The following is a 17,748-nucleotide window of genomic DNA, read 5'->3' on the forward strand; positions in this document are numbered from 1 at the left end:
CAGTAGTCCCTTCTGATCAAAATACTCCAAACATACTCGGTTTTAATTTTTGCTGGTCTTAGTCCATACTGATTTTTTTCTTTTTCTATTGTAGTTAATTGTTCTGACTACAAAGCCCCTATTTTTTTTATCCTGTCATCTAAGCTGTATTTACAGACAAAGGTCACTATCGTGAGCAGTTACTACAGCTTTTACACCGTAAATTTAACCTTAAGTCACAGTCAAAAAGCGGCGCAACTCTCATAACTCCAATAGCTGTACTAGTAGTGGAAGCTGTGGCACAGATGAAGTTGTAAATGCACAATTCGTGAGACCAAAGAACTCCGCCGGTATTACTGCACCGCTTCCCCAGTCCTACAGCGCCCTTTTGGGAGGACCGGCAAAGCCCGAACCGCTTCCCTCCGCCCCGGGGAAACGGTGCTTGTCAGGCACTACTGGGCCTTCGCTCCTCCTCCCGCCGCGGTCCCGTTCGCTCACCGCGAGGACCCACCGGTGACCGGGCGGCTCCCCGAGACCGTGGTAGGCACAGAAGCCCGCTCCGCCGGCTCAGGCGCTCTCCCTCAGCCGCTATAGGCCGCACGTCGCCGTGGCAACAACGCCCCGCTAAAGCCCGTCCTACGGCCGGTGCGGACCACGGCCCACGCGCATGCGCATCGCCTGGCGCCGCGCACTCCCGCGCCGCCTGAGGGAGGAGGCAGAGGAGGGCAGGGAGCAGGCGCGTGCGGCGGCGCGTGCGCGCGGAGGGGTGGCTGAGCGGAGCCGTTAGGATGTCGCGTTACGGCCGCTATGGAGGCGGTGAGTGCTCTGCGGTGCGGTGAGGGGCGGGGGGCTGCGGCGAGGGCAGGCTGGGGGAGCTTTCGGAAGGGGCAGTCGCCGTGGGGGGCCGGGTGGAGCGGCCAGTGGCGGGGAAAGAAATCGAGGCGGCTGTCGCTGTCGCCGCCGCCATTTTGCGTCAGCGGCTGGGGGGGGAAGGGGAAGGGGGTTGCGCGCGCGTGACCGCCGCTCGTGAAGGCGGTAGCGGGCCCCGCACACAAGATGGCGGCGCCAGGGGTGAGGCGGAGCGGAGGCGCCGCTTCCTTGGGAGCGCGCTCCTGCACCATCGCTGACAGCGGCCTTGCTCCCGGCAGAGACCAAGGTGTACGTGGGGAACCTGGGCACGGGCGCTGGAAAGGGCGAGCTGGAGAGAGCCTTCAGCTACTACGGGCCCCTGAGAACCGTGTGGATTGCGAGGAACCCGCCGGGGTTTGCCTTCGTGGAGTTTGAAGATCCGAGGGATGCTGAGGATGCTGTCCGTGGACTTGATGGAAAGTACGTATGTATATGTTTTCAGAAGCTACAGCCGGTTTTAAGACCAGGGTTTTTTTTTCTCCTTTTTGTAGTTCTGCAATAAACAGTGACAATTAACTTAGGGGCATTATGAACCTGTTGCAGGGTGATTTGTGGCTCCAGAGTTAGAGTGGAAGTGTCAACTGGGATGCCTCGTCGCTCCCGTTATGACAGGCCTCCTGCCCGGCGCCCCTTTGACCCAAACGACAGATGCTATGAGTGTGGTGAGAAAGGCCACTATGCTTATGATTGTCACCGCTATAGTCGCCGAAGGAGGAGCAGGTACGTGTGGGGCCAGAGTGGCTGGGTTGCTTCGCCAGTTCTCTGTTGTGTAGCTCTTGTTAGCCAAGAACACAATGTTGCACCAGTTTTCTTTAAACTTTAACGCTAGAATAATTGTATAGGTGTATATTACAATTTGTTGCTATTTCTATCAAATGTTAATATCTTAATAATCAACCTGGTCAAAACCTTTCAGGTTTCTTCGTTTGAGTCAGTCGCCTTGATTCAGAATGTCACGAGCCTTAAGATTTCATGCTGAGGCGCCTTGCAAATCCGACACTTAAGATCCTCCTAGACCTTGAGGTGATCAGCATAAGAGGCCAGATCCCCTCGAGCCATCTACACGTAGCTTCACCTTATTCTTTAAGGGCAGAAAAATTGAGACGGTGATCGCCGTAACAGTAAATTTGGCTTTCAATTGGGGCCCCCCTCCGGTTTAGAAAGAGGAACACCAGATTGACCACATTCCCACCTAGAAAAATCTTCTTGCGTCAATCAAGCCTCACCCTGGCTCATTGGGCTGTCAGTTTGATCGTCGTTAGATTGAAGAGAACACCTAGATGCAGCGATCGGCTATAGATACTTCTAGATCGTCTAGATCTGCTAGACCTTGGGCCAAAGAGGGTCGACCTGCAAACTTGCAAGGTTTATTTTAAATACGCATTACAGTGTTTTCTATTCTAATGTAATTCTGCAATGTCATTCAGCTTTTAACATTTTTCTAGGTAGTAAAATGCTCAAGACGAGTAGGCCCAGAGATTTTTCCAACTGACAGATGCTAGTTCTTTAGTTGTCTGAAATAAGTTTTGACTTCAGCAGGGCCTCACATGTATTGGTTGCTGCAGCTTTGTCCTCATACCTTTTTTCTCTAACCTAAACCCAGGTCCCGGTCGAGATCCCGTTCGCGGTCCCGAGGACGAAGGTATTCTCGCTCACGCAGTCGGAGTCGTGGTAGGAGGTGTGTTTAAGTTTGTCTCTTATTCCTGTTTGCTTCTTCTGCTTAAAAAGAGCTACACTTGTGCAACTCTTTTTTCATCAACTTCTTTGCAGGTCCAGGTCAGCTTCCTATCGTAGATCCCGCTCCGTTTCTCCTCGTAGGTCTAGGTCTGTGTCTCCCCGCCGGTCCCGATCGGCATCCTTGAAGAGATCAAGGTAATTGGTGTTAATTTTTAATAGCCTGTGTGCGTTGTTTTTGTTGGGTTTTTTTGCTTTATTTAGAGGATTCAAGGAGGTGTTGGAGAGCAGACTGCAAAAGGTGTTGACCTCTAGAAATCTGACTTTAGCACACTTTATTTATAAAGTCTCTGATATAATCCTAGTTGAATTTACAGGTGTGGTTGTATGATGAATTTTGAGCACTTACCCAACTGCATATCCCATGATGAATTTTGATGTCTAAGCCATCTAATGATCATGTAGATAGAGTTGACTTTGATTTTATTTCACCTTGTGTTTATTTTTTATTACAGGTCTAGATCAAGATCTAGATCTAGATCCAGATCTGTTACATGGCCCCGAAGCAGGTAAGATCTCTTCTATGACTGCAAGTGCTTAGTAAAAGTTGCTGGAAAGTCTGTTTAGGCTTTCTAAGAGCTGTTCAGATTTTCGGAAAAAGCTTTGTTTAAACCCCATTAACATCGGGGTCTGTAGTTCTAAAAAGCAGTGCAGAAGGTGGTTGTTCTTGTTTTATGTATTACTGATATCCAGGTCCCAGTAGTCATCATGGAACCATTTTCATTAGGTTGTATTAACAGCTAACATAGCAAACAAATTTAGAATTAATCAGAAAAGGTTTTTCCTTTTTCTTTGTATAGCACAGAAGAGATTGTGCATTCTTCCCTTTATTTGTCAGAGGGATAGGGATGCCCTTCTGGTAGCATATTAAAGCACTAATGCCTATAGCCAGGCAAGTCACAAAGGGCTTGTTAGTACTGAGTATTATAGCTGCTTCCAGCTCTGTTGACAAGTGTCAGCCTGCAGGAGCTGAATTAAATTGGAGATAAACACTTGTCAGAATTATTTTGTACCAATAAATGTGCCATAAGATGAAATTTCAAAGGCACACAGGATGTCATTCATTCTCTCAAGTTGTAGCTTAATCCTTCCATAGTAAACGAATGCAGTGTCTGCTTTATGCAATTTTGTCCAGGCAGTGTGGCTGATAGAGGTTGATGAGATGTCCTGGGCAAGATGTCATAGGAGAACAAGAGTAAATTGAGGTTCTGCTCTGAAGGAGATGGTACTGCTCTTGCCACAGCCCATTCCCAGACTTACTGTTCTGGTTTGATGGCTGCTGTTTGAAATAAACAACGTAACCATAACAACCAAACACAGGAAAATAAAAGGGAAGTTTTAGCTGAGGGGAGTAAGTGGAAAAGGCCATAGCTGAAGATGGGAGATTCAGTGCTCAAAGGTGGTGGTATTTTCTGAGAGTGGAACAGCAAGCAGTAGCAGGAGTTTTTAGGCAATGGACAGATGAAGACGAGAAGACGGCTGCATTAAGAGCAGACATTCTTACAAACAGTTCAGAAGCTAATAAGAAGGGAAATTCCCTGAGGCAGTAGAGCAATGCCTTTCACTGATCAGGTACACTTTCTCCACCTGTCAATAAAATATGTCGCATCTTAATACCAGGTCTTACACATTTAGTGTGAATCTTCCTGTCTCAAATATGGGAACATGCGTGCTACCAGCTTCCCTGCTGAGCCATGGTTTTTCTTTCTGTAGGTCTAGGTCCCATGGGAGATCAAAATCTGGCTCGCCAGCTAAGAGGTAAGCATACAGTGATAAACCTGTAGTAGTAGCTAGTATTCAGTAGTAGGTTTGAATGGCTAACAGAGCCTAGTCCTTTACAAAAATATCTCCCCAAATGTGTGCCCAGCTAATCTGGTGGTGGTGTGACTGAGATAGAAGTTCCTCTGCAGCTGTTTGGAATATGTTCCTTGTCTGTCTCTTTGGTTTCATTACCTGTTTGTAGTTTCCAGCATAGTAATTTTGTATGTGTCTGTGCTCAGCTGTGTTAAATTTTTCTATCCACCAGGAAAAGGGCTTTAGCTTTATGAAGGCTGTTGATAAAACAGCAGGAGTCTGTGATAATGTTTCTCAAAGCCTTGCCTCTATTACCATTTGTTTGCCTGTTCAGTCTACTGAAGATGGTGGCTTAAAATAAGGCTCCATGCTAAATACCCTGTCACAGTAAAACTTGATTTGAAAACTTAAATATTTTAAAGAGCTTCTGGCCAGACTCCTGTAGTGATTCCATTGCTGTTTAAGATGCTTATTTATTAGGTTTTTAATATAAAAGTTGAATTTGACCTTTAAGCTGCATTGATGATATTCTGTTTTGACAGTCGGTCAAAGTCCCGATCACCATCTCCAAAGAGAAGGTACGTTCATCTCCCTACTAATAATGTAGACTACATAGTGCTGGCAGTTTAGTATCTGCAGTGATCTCTGCTGGGGAGTTTGACTGCCACTTGTAGGGAAATAATGGAGAGGTATTTTGCCAAGATCTCTTCAACAGAAATAATGTTGTGATTGTGGTTTTATATATGGTAAATATATAGCTGGTAATAATTCTTTGGGATACTGGTTATATACCAGCATTACTTCTTGTCTTTGTCTGCTCCTGTGTTCAGTTCACTAACAGTTTTATTGCACAAAGACTTTCAACTACTGAGTTTAAAGCACAGAATAAATGTGGGGATTAGCTTTGAGTCTCATTAAAAGCTACAGTGAGATTGGGGAATTGAGAGTGGAGTAATGTTGCATACCAGTCAGGAATGGATGATTGAGCCTGTTAGTTTTATTGCTGTTACTCAGGATTAATTTTTGCCCCCAGTAAATTAGTAAATTGTTATCTCTCTGTGTGTTTGCATATAGGTGTAGTGACAGAATCAGCATCTTTTCCCCTAGTTTGAGTTCTTTAATAGTCCATTTGGTGTTCAGGATTTGTGGGGAGGAGAGGTATCATAGTAAATAGTAGTAGACCTGCCACAATGTGTGCCTTGCCTTGGTGATCTTTTGGGTCACAATCACAAAGGATTTGAATAAATGCTCAATGTTGAATGATCATGATAAGTTTTGACAAGTTGCTGTATCAGAACAGTGAAGAAATATCCTGCTTCTGTTAAGGTCACTTGATCACATTTTAATTGTATTGTAAAACTAACAGTAGAGAAATGCAACAATATGAAAGTTAACAAGAAAAAGGTAGTATCTTTAACATTAAATTGTCAACCCATTAACTTTGTCAATAGTGATTTTTTTTTTTTTTAGTTTATAAAAACAGTGCTTAAAGGATGTGGAGTAGTCTGAGTATCCTCTTGTTGCTTTTTCTGGTATTTGTGAATCCAGCATGACTACTGAAATGTTAACTGTGGATTCTTTTCCTTTCAGTCGTTCACCATCAGGAAGCCCTCAAAGAAGTGCAAGTCCTGAAAGAATGGATTAAAGTTAATCTTTTAGGAAGAAAGTTATTTTGCTTACATTATTATAAGGGATTTTGTGGTGTCTTTGTAAATGTAAGAATGTAGATAGGGGAGTATATCAACTAAAATTTGGCATGATCTGGATCTTCTGAGTTAGTCACACTAATAGACTAGCACAGGTCTCTTTTTATTGTATGAATTAACTTCCCGTGAAACGAAAATGCGGGACTTTTTTATTGGCACATTGAAATAAAATGTGTATTTTTAACTAAAACTCCTCTGTAGTAACCCTGCTGCTTCTGTTAACATTTGGGTAATTTTAGCTGTGTGCCATGTAATGTGGATGACAAATGTCTAAAATGGATGGGAATGACTAATACCGGTGTCTTCTCCAAGCAGTCACTTTTCACAGTTATTGTTGAATGCTGCTTGGTGAAAGGATCAGTTTCTGCTTCCTTTGAAATGGAATTTAAAATCCATCTCTGTCTGCAGATGGCCAAAAATCAGCATATGCACTTTTTATTCTTATATTTAGTGGTCATTCATTTCCTCTCCCTGATCTGACTATTCTGCAAGGCTTATTACTCTGATGCTTGACAACTTGTGATACCAGATGCCCAAAGACTTAGGATGAGCTTTTATTCAAAACAGTGACATCTGTGTAAAAGAGTAACATCTGCATAAATCTCTAAACATAAATCATTAATAACTTGATGACTGCTACTGCAGCTTGTTGCATTTTTTGGTTCTTTAGGCTGTTAATACAAAGAAAACTTGTGTCTTGAAACATTTTAACATTTTCCTTTTTGGAGGGATGTTTTAAGGTCTTCTGGCCTACTTTCTGAAGGACCTTAGGAGAATGTGTTGAGAGGCAAAAGAAAGCTGTTACTAGTCTTTATGCATCTCACTTAAACCTTCCTCCTTAAAGTGAAAGATTCTCTCAGCTGACCTCAGGAATTCTAACCTGCTTCACAGAAATCCATACGGTTTTAAAGCGGCCCAGATCCTGGAGGTGGTTTTGTTGAATTAAGCTATTTTCTCATAGCAAGTGCACACCTGCAGAAATAATTATTTGTGTATAGGTATGTCAAACTCTATGTTTGTCCTCATTCTGTAGAAAAGAATTGCATGATAAGGCATTTTGACACAGATCCCGGCAAGAGACTGGAAACGATGTTAGACTGAACAAACAAGCTGATAGCTGGAGGGGAGAAAAGCAAACACATCTAGCAGAAATAAAGTCCAGTTTCAGCAGCAGGCACTGAAATGGAAAGTGAGGCTTATTTCAACTTCTTACGGTGTCTCTCATGGCAGTTTGCTTCCAGTGTGTAAAGCACAGCAGAAAAAAAAACAAGAAGATTAACTTTGGTCACACTGTGGGTAACCCATGATTTTTAAAACCCGGTTTTCCTGTTAATAGTGATTTTATGGAGCTTCTTCAGTGTATGAGTTAATAGTCCAGTTCTGAGCATACTGTCATGCTGCAGTATTGTCTGGCCTTTATGCCTGGTTCTAACTGTTGGGTGCTTGGTGTCTGCCAGGACAGTCCTGTGGTGCTCAGCGATGGGGATAAGTGTTTCATCTGCTGGGAGCAATGATCGATATTCTGGCAATATCCATTTTAATTCCATGGTCACCACAGTGGAGGGGGGCGGGGGGGGCAGTGACACTACAGTGATGTAGCAGAAATTCCCAAAGTCTGTGTCTTGTGTTTGGAATATTTCCTGGTTGTGCATTGCCTACCCAGTTCATAGTGTACCTGGTGAGAGGCATATGTATGCCAGCGCTCTGGAATTTGATGAGCTTTTTTCTTTTCTGTACTCTTAAGGCATGCCTACTCCACAATAAACCTGCAGACTGATGTGACAGCTGTACTGGTACCTGTTTTTCAGTACCCAGAAACACTGTGGAAGATGGAGGAGAGGAGGCTGCAGGGGACTGAGGTTCCTCTAAACCTAGGATTAGTGGTGAGGACCTGAGCAAGGAGGACAGCCAGCATTTGTGAGGTACAGAGAGAGAGCAGTACCAAATCTGTACAGCTGTCGTGCCTCCTGCAGCTCCAGTCTTTATCCTTGGAGCAGGCTGCGCAGCTCCAGCTGTCAACTGAGTTTGGTAGTTCACCAAAAACTGCATGCAATGTTTGCATGCTCTTGGAAAAGATGCCCGGAGAGGGATGTGTTTGTGTGATGACTGCTGCTGTGACCATAGGCCCTGCACCTCTGGGTGGGGTATGTGCAGCCTGACTGGGGGTGGTGGGCAAGGGGCATGGGCCTGAGGTAAACCCACTCCCACAGGGGTGGTGGTGCTTCTCCCCCTGGTTTACAACCTGAACTAAGCATTTCCTGGACTTATGGCTCTATCCTCCAAATGACAACCAGCCCTTAGGTAGTGTGAACTGCAGCCACGTAACGTGTGACTACTGTGTGTGTCAGAATAGCAGGGTGCTTGTTTTGGGGGTCAGGGTGGCAGAACTACTGTAACTGAACTACTGTAATGAACATCAGAAACATAAGAGGTTATAATCAGACAGGTCCCTGTTACAGAGTTTGGGGAATGATGTGTAGTTCATGTGGAAACACAACATTAAGATGATGGTTTTCTTTCAGCTGTTGTATATTCAGAACTATAGATGGATGCACCTGCTGCACTTCAGCAGCCAAGGCATAGTGCAGATAGATGCTCTTAGGCTTTAAAATAAGAGTTAAACCAGAGGAGGCAGGGCAGCTGGCTGGGATAATCCCAGCACGCTATCCTCTGCAAAGCTATTCTGTACAACCACTGCATAACTATGTCACTGCAATGCTGCTGTCAGACTTGATTGCTCCAGCCGTGACAGCTGCCCTGTTGCCTGTCATGGGAAGAGCAGGGATGATCTGACATCAAGCTGTGGCGCAGGTCAGCGACAGAGCAGCAGCGAACACAGCAGAGAGCTCTTTAGTGGGAATAGCTGATGTAAGGAACAACCACAACTTTATCAGCCTTCTCATGCCCATTACCAGATAGATACTCTCCTGCTGTAGTTTGAGCTGTGACATGCCATGTCCTAAACAAGGTGCTTTCAGTGCATTTTTACTGAAAAATAGAGCCTAATGCCCAGGGTGAGGCTGGACAGAGGGTGAGAGCTCTTTGCACAGACCAGACAGTGGCAGGGGTGGTGACAGGAGTTAAAGCCAGCAGAAACCATGGGTGAAAACCACAGAGGAGGAACAAAGTTCCCAAATGGGATGCATCACCCAGGGTGCTTTGAAAGTGCCATTCAGCACCTGGTAGGATTTCTGGCTAATCTGTTAGATGCACTTACCCCTCTCGGTGATAGGAGTCAGCATCCCCCTATGCAGTGTTGAACACGAGCCATGTAGTATGGTTGTACTCCTCACCCGGGTGGAGTAGAGTGTTGGGGAAGTGGGGCTGGGGAGGGACAGCAGCATGTCAGTGATTGTGAGTGCACCCCAGGGACCAGAAAGGGTCCTGAGGTTCATATATAGACATGGGTGGCTGTGGTGGTACAGTTCCCTGCACAGGACCCAAACAGCTCCAGAGGTGAGGGGAGGTTCACCTTGTTGACAGCATCAGGCCAGTTCTGGGTTTCGAGGCAGAAAGCCGAGTGCTTGGGGTACACAACAGCACCTTTGCCCTTCAGGGAGCCATCCAGGTTGTTTCCGGTGTAAAACTGGATGCCAGGCTGGGTGGTGTGAACTTCCATAGCCCTGCCAGTGGGCGGGTGGCGAGCCCTGGGGAAGGAGTATTTTACAATGAGGGTGGTAAAACACTGACACAGGTTGCCCAGAGAGGTGGTGGATGCCCCATCCCTGGAGACATTCAAGGCCAGGCTGACATGGTTCTTGGCAACCTGATCTAGTTGGAGATGTCCCTGCTCATTGCAGGGGGTTGGAACTAGATGACCTTAGAAGGTCCCTTCCAGCCCAAACTATTCCATGATTCTATGCCAGTAGAGGATGCCAAGGAGCTGGCTGAACAGGCAGGGGTGGAAAACTGCTGCTGGGGTCCCAAGCCTACCTGGCTGCAAGGTGTCGAGCCTGCTCCTGCTGCAGGCAGAAGTTGTGGTCAAAGCCATCCAGGCCAAACTTCTGCAGGTGCTTCCCCAGCTCCACAGGCTGCCGGAGATCAAAGCCAGTGCCCTGCACAGCGGCCACCTCCCCTGGACAAGGAGAATAGCAGTGTCATCTGTCACGTGCCAGCAAACACCCATGGTTCTGCCCTCTGCGCAGGGCTGAGATCCCTTCCTTTGGTGAGCTGAGGGTTTAACCTGTTTGTGATCCTCGTATCATTGAGGTGCCTGTCTTTGAGCAAGGCTGCCTTGTGGCCGCTGTGACTCAGGCTGGGACATCACCACCTTGTCCTACCAGCAGCCCCTGTGGACACTGCTGTGCTTAGCTGGGATAAAGCAAAGCCAGGGAGACAGAAAGCACGAGGGGGAGCCTGTATGTGTAACTATATAAGTTTTAGGTTTGTAATAATTAACTTATTAGCTATTAATATTTATATATGCATAAGATACGTATACATATGCTGTCTGTCTTTAAATGAATGAATCCTCCTGGATCTCTGAACAAACATCCGTGAGATGGCCACAGAGGTGTCCCACCTCCCAGAATGGTGACATATGGGCTATATACTGAGACCAGTCCCCTTCTGCTTCAGGGCACTGTTTTGGGGAAAAAAAAAAAAAGCTTAAGACAATAAACCCAGCATTTTCTCTCAAGTCTTTTTTAAGGCCTGATGTGGAGACACAGCATCCTGCGATAAAGCTGTTGCAGTGAGAACGACTCTAAGACATACTAAACAGTGCAAAACAGCCATCCCAAACCCTTGTGAGAGAGGCAGGGGAGGGGTAGGGAAGGGAGTTTTTCCCTAAAATCATATTTTTCTATCCCTCTCTAAAGGCAGAGCTTTCCAAAGGTGTTGGGCATGGCAGAGCTGGGGCATCCCAGCCCCGCTGCTGGTCCCATGTGCTGTGCTCTTGCTCGCTGCAGTAAAGCACCCAGCTCAGCTGCAGCTCTGCACCAGTTCTGCTCTGCAAACCCTGAGAAACAGGACATCTCTGTGGCTTCTGATCCTATCTAAAAGGAGCACATTCACTGAATTCAGCTGTGGGGCACAAAAAACACCTTGAAAAAACAAAATTAAACCATTTTGATTTACGCACTTAGATAAAACACAGCAGTCACTGCATGCGGGGGCTCTGCCTTTAAACCTTGTCTAACCCCAGGGCTAAGACTACACACAGTGTTACCAGCTTCAACAGCTACATCTACCCAAAACACCAAGAGGGAACTGCAAAAAGCTGCAGGGAAGCTGTGAAACAGCTCCATGCTGAAACCAGTGTGGAGAAGCAGGGCAGTAGGTTTGGTATGGCCTTAAGGTCTTCCCCAGCCTGAGCCCGGGCTTGGCACACCAAACTGAGCAAAAGGCACTGGAGCTGTGAGACCTCCTCCTGCAGATGCAAGCCGACGCACGCACACACAGCATGAACACAGATGTAGTGCTGGTTTTACCGGACACCTGAGCTAAAAGCTTTCTTTTGCCTTTTTAAAGCTTCTCTTGCTCTACCTCGTGAAGCCAGAAGGTGCACTCATCAAAGCAGCCCTGCGAGAACATCAGGGAAACAAGCCCTGCCATTTCCAGCAGAGCTCACGCTTACCAGAAGCCGCCCAGGGGCTCAATGCAGCACTGGGGCACACATCCTGCCCTGCACCCAACTTCTCTGCCCTTTGTGCTTTTCACTCTTAAAGCCAATATAACCTGGTATCAAGAATCATTTTGCAATTAGATAAACTCCTACTGCAACTCAGCAGTCACACTACATGAGAAGCTGTTTTTTGGGAGGGTTGCAGTCAAGCCACCCAAAGCAAGGTGCCCCCTTGTTGAGTGCAGGGCCATTGCTAAGTGCATGTGCTCAGTGCTGGATCTCCTGCAGGTATAAGGAACATGTTTCTTGTCCCAGCTTGTTCAGATTGTTTAACTTATCAGCTCGATCATTTATAGAATCATAGAATCACAGAATGGTTTGGGTTGGAAGGGACCTCATTATGTTCCAACCCCCTGCCACAGGCAGGGACACCTTCCACTAGACCAGGTTGCTCTAAGCCCCATCCAACCTGGCCTTTATGGGGAGAAACATGCTGTTTTCCTTAACTGGCTTTCCTCTTTTAATCATGTAGAACATTAAAGGCAGGAAAGAAAAGTGTTGGTTTTGTGTTTTCAGCCTCCCAGCCAGCAGTGCCAGATCTCCTGACCCAGTGAGGGGACTGATGGCTTAGCTCTTGCAGGGAAGGATGATGCTGGGCTCCTGAGTACCAGAGATCCCAGCAGCTCTAGAGCTCAGTGCTGGAGTCCTCACCTGTGGGTGAGAGCCCTCCTGTTCCTGGGGTCCTGTGTTTCCCCTTGCTGGGCAGTGCTGTTCCTTAACACCCACACACACTCATGCGTAAAACCTCCTCCACCATGTGCACCGCGTGTCTCACCACCCACCAGTGGGGATCTTGGTGTTGTCCACAGGCAGGTAGGAATCTGCTTCAATAGAGATCTCATGGTCGTAGATATCCCGTGAGCCCTGCAGAAGGATGGCAAATATTGGGATTCCTGCTGCAGCCCTTCCACCATTCAAGCATCTTTAAGCACAGCCCAGATGTGACTGCCCACAGTGGTACAACTGACCTTGTAGTGCCTGGGGGACCTCCTGGCTGTCATCCCACCTTCACTTGGGGTACAGGACAAAGGTACCAACATAGCCAAAACCTGTAAATCCTAGGGGTCCATGGGACCTAGAATCTGTAAATCCTGCGAGACTATCAGACTAGCCAAAACATGCTGTTGCTGAGCACACAGCAATGGGCAAAAGGGGAAGGAAGCATGGGGAAGTGCAACCCATCCTCCTGGCTCATCTCCTGCAGCAAAGCAGAGGCTGGCTGCGCTCCTCTTCCCCCTCCTGCAGCCTTGGGGATGCTGGCAGGGAGCCTGCTGGGTTGGGAGCAGGATCTAAGCTGAGCCTGCACGTCACTGTCTAATCTGAGCAGCAATTTCATGGCCAAAGGTCTCCTGTTCACCTGAGCTGCATGCTGCAGGCTATTACGGTACCACTGGGAGGACAAACAGAGGGTAAGCTAACAACTGAACAGCCATTACAGAATCACAGAATGGTTTGTGTTGGAAAGGACCTTAAGGTCATCTAGTTCCAATCTCCTTCCATGGGGACAATTCCCACTGGACCAGGTTGCTCAAGACCCCATCCAACCTGGCCTTGAACACTGACAGGGATGAATTGTTAGAGCAGAAGCCTGAGCAGACCTTCTGCATGGAGGGACTGGGATGTCTCTCACTAACCCTTCTAAGGGTCTTTGTCTCACATCCAAGTGTGCACTATCCCATCCTATTGCTCTGCCCAGCAATATTGAATTTCGCAGATCCTTTTCCTCCAAGCACAGTTATAAAAAGGGTGAGACTCAAATGCAGCTACAATACAGTGCTTGTCTACTTGGCAGGACTCTGGTATGTGGCAGCTCTCTGCACCCTGCTACTTCCCCACCTTGGCTGCCTCACATCCTCTTTCCATGTTGCTTCTCCTCCCCATTTTGACCTCAGTATTTCCATGCTGCACTGACTCTGGCTGGCACTACAGGCACTGATCTCAGCAGCACCATCCAGCAAAGGTTCAGTGTGTTGTCTCAGAAGTGCCAACATAAGGCAACTAAGAAATGCCAGTCCATCGCTAGGGCGTGCCAGTTCTGTACATATTCTGAGGGACCAGGAGAGACTTAAACTCCCCATTCACACACAAAAGGAGAGTTAATATTCATGTCTCTGTTCACCACGCTCTGGGATAATGTGTCCTCAGTTGAGGTCTATGTGATTCAGTCCTGTCCCAACCCATGATGCATAGAGACAACCCTCACTCGTGTGTCCCAGGAATGCTGATTCCCCACAGCATGTTGGTTTCAGCACCTCATGGGAAGCCCATGGATCATCCCATGGGTCCCCAGGCTTTCTTTCCCTGCAGTGTCCCCCCATGGCGCTCATCTCCCCACGCTTACCTGCCCTGCCAAGTTGAAGTACGCGTGGTTTGTCAGGTTGATGGGTGTTGTCTTGCTGGTCTGGGCTCGATAGTTGATGGCCAGCTCCTCACCATTGAGTGTGTAGGTCACCCAGACTTGCAGATCACCAGGGTAGCCTTCTTCTCCATCGGGGCTGAGCCGGAAGAAGCAGACACCGTTCGGGAGGACCTGGGGGCTCCAGAGAACCTGCAAGGACCCAGGCACAAAGGTGCTCAAGGAATAATGCATTGAAACACAGCTTTTTCAATCATCTTTCCTAGGAGGGGAAAAACCCCAACAAACCCAAACAGTCTCCCTGTGAAGGACTAAAAACCAATATCCCCTGGTTGAAAAAGAAAAAAGGAAGCAAGAGGAAACACAAGCACCAGCCTGCCCTTGGTCAGCCAGTGCCAGCAGCAGGGAGCAAGCTTTCCAATGGGCAGCCAAACAGCCAGGGCAGTTTGCTGTGATGGGGATCTGCCCCAGCCTGTGTTACTCCATGCCTCAGAGGGTCCATGTGTTTGATTTTTGCCCTCCAGTTGGACTTGTTCCCCCTCCCATGGATATCCTGGTGTGCAACATCACCTCAACAAGCTGCCACCCCTCCCTCAGCTCACTCAGTGCTGCTTCTAGGACAAAATACAGTCAGCGAGCTCCTGGGTTGGGTTAAATGATACCAAATGTATTGCTAGGTACATCCATGTCAGTGCTAATCCACAGAACTGAGACCTCTCCATTCCTTGCCCCTGCCAGAGACTAGGGCTCTGCTTGGAGCCAAACCTGCTGGTGAGTGAAGCAAGCCAGCACACTGGAAACGTAGCTGTCCAGACAGCCTCTCTGACCCTGGCCATGGACCTGATGCTAAGCAGATGTCTCAGTCCCTTGCAGGACAGATATGTGACAAGAAGTGAGGTTCCCAGTCTCTGGAGCTTTGCATCTACCTAAGGAACAGTCATTACCGGTCAAAGAGGACAGAGCTAGGGGGAGGGACCACATAATGCTTTAGAGATGACCCCTTTTATGTCCTATGCAGACATCACAAACTCAGAGCACTTGTCAAAAGCCATAATTTTCACCGAACACGGGAACTGAGGGTGCCAAATAGAATCACAGAATGGTTTGGATTGGGAAGGACCTTAAAGCTCATCCAGTTCCAACCCCTGCCAGGTTGCTCAAAAACTGTGATGAACAAGCTGCAGAGCAGGTCCTCCTGCACCGAGTGCTTCCACTGCAGCTCCCACTGCTGTGGGACACTGTGGCTTTACGTATGAGTTTCTATTTAAGATCTTTGAAGCAAAATCTATTAAGGGCCCGCAAGCACACAGATACCACTGTCTGTTAAAGCTAAGTGTTATTTTCTAAGGCTCCCCAGCCTCCCAGCAGTGCGGTCAGATATTGCCACCATTTAAGTGTGTCTGCAAACTCCCTTGTGATCAGAACACACACTGACCACAGCACCTAGGTCTGCAAGAAAGGAAAAAACAATGAGCAATGAGTCACAGCCAAGAGCCAGCGTGTCTTGTTTTTGTTAGGGCTGACCATTACTTGGCTGGAAGGGGGTCTTGAGCAGGGGCCTGAGCTTCCCCCCAAGTTCTTACTGGGAAGTGTTGCTGCCTTGTTGGCATCAAGCTGGCATGTCTTCAGCAAGGGGAAGAGGTAGGGGAAGAGACCATGTCTCCTCTGCTGAAGACAGCCTGGAAGCATGGGTGCAAAGGAGTGCATGGTTCCAGCTCACTGCGGTCAGGGTGTATAAAGAAACTTTGAACCAAGTTGTCCTCTTTGGGGGTGCAACAGCCAAGTCACTCCCTTTATCCTAAGGCTGCTGAGGAGCACTTGATCCTGATCTGATGCCAATTCACGCTGTGCTGCCCAAAGGTGACTCGGACTTTTGCCCCTGGGTGTCCTTTCACAAACAAAACATTAACCCAGGGAAGCAGCTCGACCAGCATATTCACGTGTGTTCCTGTGGGGAAAAGTGTGCTTGCTGGTTACAAATGCATTTGATCCAACAAAGCCCAAGGCTTCAGGCAAGCAGAGACTTCTGAGCCTGTATATGCAATCAGCAAGGTTAATCAGCAAGGCTTTCATGAGAGGAGATGCTCCACTGCTCTTACCACTTGTAGTGCATGGGTGGTATCTGGAATTCAGCAGGAGCTCTTGGGAAAAGATGGGAAGGACTGAGTGCCCTGAGGCCAGGGAAAGGCTATTTTCTCTCTGGAGGTCACAGAGAAGGGCTGGCGAGGGGACACAGCAATGTCAGGTAACAGCCTGAAAGCACGCACAAGGATGGCTCCTCACCACCATGTCCCAACCGCAGTTCTGAGGGAGCAGCACCTCATCGCAGGACACCCCCATAAAAACTGAGCTCATGAGGCTTCAAGGGCGGCACTAACACAGAGGAAGCACAGGAACCCTGTGCACGGCAGCCAAGGATGACAGAAGTGATCCCTGCTAAGCCACCCACCAAAGACAAGCCAACCCAGCGTTCAGAGGTTCTCACTTCCCCATCCCTGCACTTACAGCACTTTCTGGGAGCTGATTCAACCCAACAACCACCAGAAAACCCCGCAGGGTGGGGAGCGAAGACACCAGTACCCTCTTGCCACAGCCCCGCAGGCTGCGTGCTGGAGGACACCTCGACCAACCAGCCTGGTTTTCACCTTGTCAAACCCCCTGGCTCCGCCGTGCAGGCTGTTGGGCCCGTTGTTGAGGAAGAGCTGATAGTCCTTCCCGTCCACCGTGAACCTCCCCTTCGCAATCCTGTTGGCAACGCGCCCCACGACGGCACCGAAGAAGGGGTGCTTCCTCGTGTAACCTGCGCGGAAAGACAGCGCGTGGTTAAACAGGGGGAATGGGACAGGATGGGTGGTCTCCTGAGAGGTGTCCCTGCTTCCCCCCGGTACTGAATAGGTGACTGCAGTCCCGGTGCTTCACAGGACACACAGCTCAGGCACATTTTGAGCAACCTGGTCTAGGGGAAGGTGTCCCTGCCCGTGACAGGGGGCTTGGAACTGGATGAGCTTTAAGATCCCTTCCAACCCAGACCATTCTGTGATCATATAATTCTATGATTTTTTTATTAAAATAGCCTGATGGGATCTTGTATCCTTTGCAGATACGCAGAAAAGGCCTCTCACTGCCAGTCAAAGCATGACAGAGACCTGGAGCCACCAATGTCCCCATTCCCCCTCCACCACCCAGCCCAGGCAGCAGAAGTTGCATTTATTTATCCCATGATTTGGAGGGGCCTGTTAGGAGCAGCTCATGCCCTGTTGCAATAAAACCAGGAAACACTGGTTAAATTGCCTGATTTCTTAATTATTTCGTTTCAAAGAGACAGGTTCGGACCCACCTTCCAAAGTGTCAAAGCCCAGGACAACATCCGAAAACACCCCATCCCTGCCCCTCGTCTCCAGGGCCGCGATTATGCACCCTAAGGACAGGATCTCCACCTTCACGCTGCCCGACCTTAAGGTGAATTTTTCCACCTCTCCTCCTCCTTCCTCCCGGGGCATGTGCCCGAACACCTCCCTCGTCACTTCTGTCATCGCTCCCCAAACCTTCCCCCCCGGCACCACCACCGGGAGCCGCGGCCCTGCAGGAAGGGAGCTCGGGAGGAAGCGATGGGGGCCGGGAGCGGAGCGAACACGGATCTAAAG

General features: G+C 48.2%; 2 protein-coding genes across 3 annotated transcripts; one reads left to right on the forward strand and one right to left on the reverse strand.

Moving 5' to 3' along the window:
• The first annotated feature begins 670 nt into the window (after positions 1 to 670).
• SRSF7 (serine and arginine rich splicing factor 7) lies at positions 671 to 7,904 on the forward strand. Its single transcript, XM_057396897.1, has 9 exons — positions 671 to 795; positions 1,128 to 1,308; positions 1,432 to 1,608; positions 2,492 to 2,566; positions 2,659 to 2,760; positions 3,078 to 3,131; positions 4,336 to 4,380; positions 4,959 to 4,994; positions 6,007 to 7,904. Exons 1-9 carry the CDS (start codon positions 768 to 770, stop codon positions 6,059 to 6,061), a joined length of 753 nt encoding a protein of 250 aa, XP_057252880.1. The 5' UTR covers positions 671 to 767; the 3' UTR covers positions 6,062 to 7,904.
• GALM (galactose mutarotase) lies at positions 2,623 to 17,748 on the reverse strand. Of its 2 annotated transcripts, none has more exons than XM_057396895.1 (8): positions 17,442 to 17,748; positions 16,750 to 16,904; positions 14,090 to 14,296; positions 12,531 to 12,612; positions 10,056 to 10,197; positions 9,595 to 9,769; positions 9,340 to 9,446; positions 2,623 to 2,745 (listed from the first exon to the last, which is right to left on the reverse strand). In XM_057396895.1, exons 1-7 carry the CDS (start codon positions 17,635 to 17,637, stop codon positions 9,369 to 9,371), a joined length of 1,035 nt encoding a protein of 344 aa, XP_057252878.1. In that variant the 5' UTR covers positions 17,638 to 17,748; the 3' UTR covers positions 2,623 to 2,745; positions 9,340 to 9,368. The 2 variants fall into 2 exon arrangements, with proteins under 2 accessions (XP_057252878.1, XP_057252877.1); XM_057396894.1 differs by lacking the exon at positions 2,623 to 2,745 and adding an exon at positions 5,743 to 6,044.

This window comes from Pezoporus wallicus, unplaced genomic scaffold (genome assembly GCF_028554395.1).
Source record: "Pezoporus wallicus isolate ANWC-B61680 ecotype Strahan unplaced genomic scaffold, APGP_CSIRO_Pwel_v1 contig_7265, whole genome shotgun sequence".
Taxonomy (NCBI): domain Eukaryota; kingdom Metazoa; phylum Chordata; class Aves; order Psittaciformes; family Psittacidae; genus Pezoporus; species Pezoporus wallicus.

Bases quoted from the DNA above. Each gene is read 5' to 3' on its own strand.
- SRSF7 (XM_057396897.1), top strand. From the start codon at position 768: ATGTCGCGTTACGGCCGCTATGGAGGCG. The intron at 1,309-1,431 runs GTACGTATGTAT...AACCTGTTGCAG, and splicing joins GTCCGTGGACTTGATGGAAA to GGTGATTTGTGGCTCCAGAG. The intron at 4,995-6,006 runs GTACGTTCATCT...TTTTCCTTTCAG, and splicing joins TCACCATCTCCAAAGAGAAG to TCGTTCACCATCAGGAAGCC.
- GALM (XM_057396895.1), bottom strand. From the start codon at position 17,637: ATGACAGAAGTGACGAGGGAGGTGTTCGGGCACATGCCCCGGGAGGAA. The intron at 14,297-16,749 runs GTGAAAACCAGG...GGGTCCTTGCAG, and splicing joins GAGCCAGGGGGTTTGACAAG to GTTCTCTGGAGCCCCCAGGT. The intron at 9,447-9,594 runs GTGAACCTCCCC...GTCCCTCCCCAG, and splicing joins GGCCTGATGCTGTCAACAAG to CCCCACTTCCCCAACACTCT.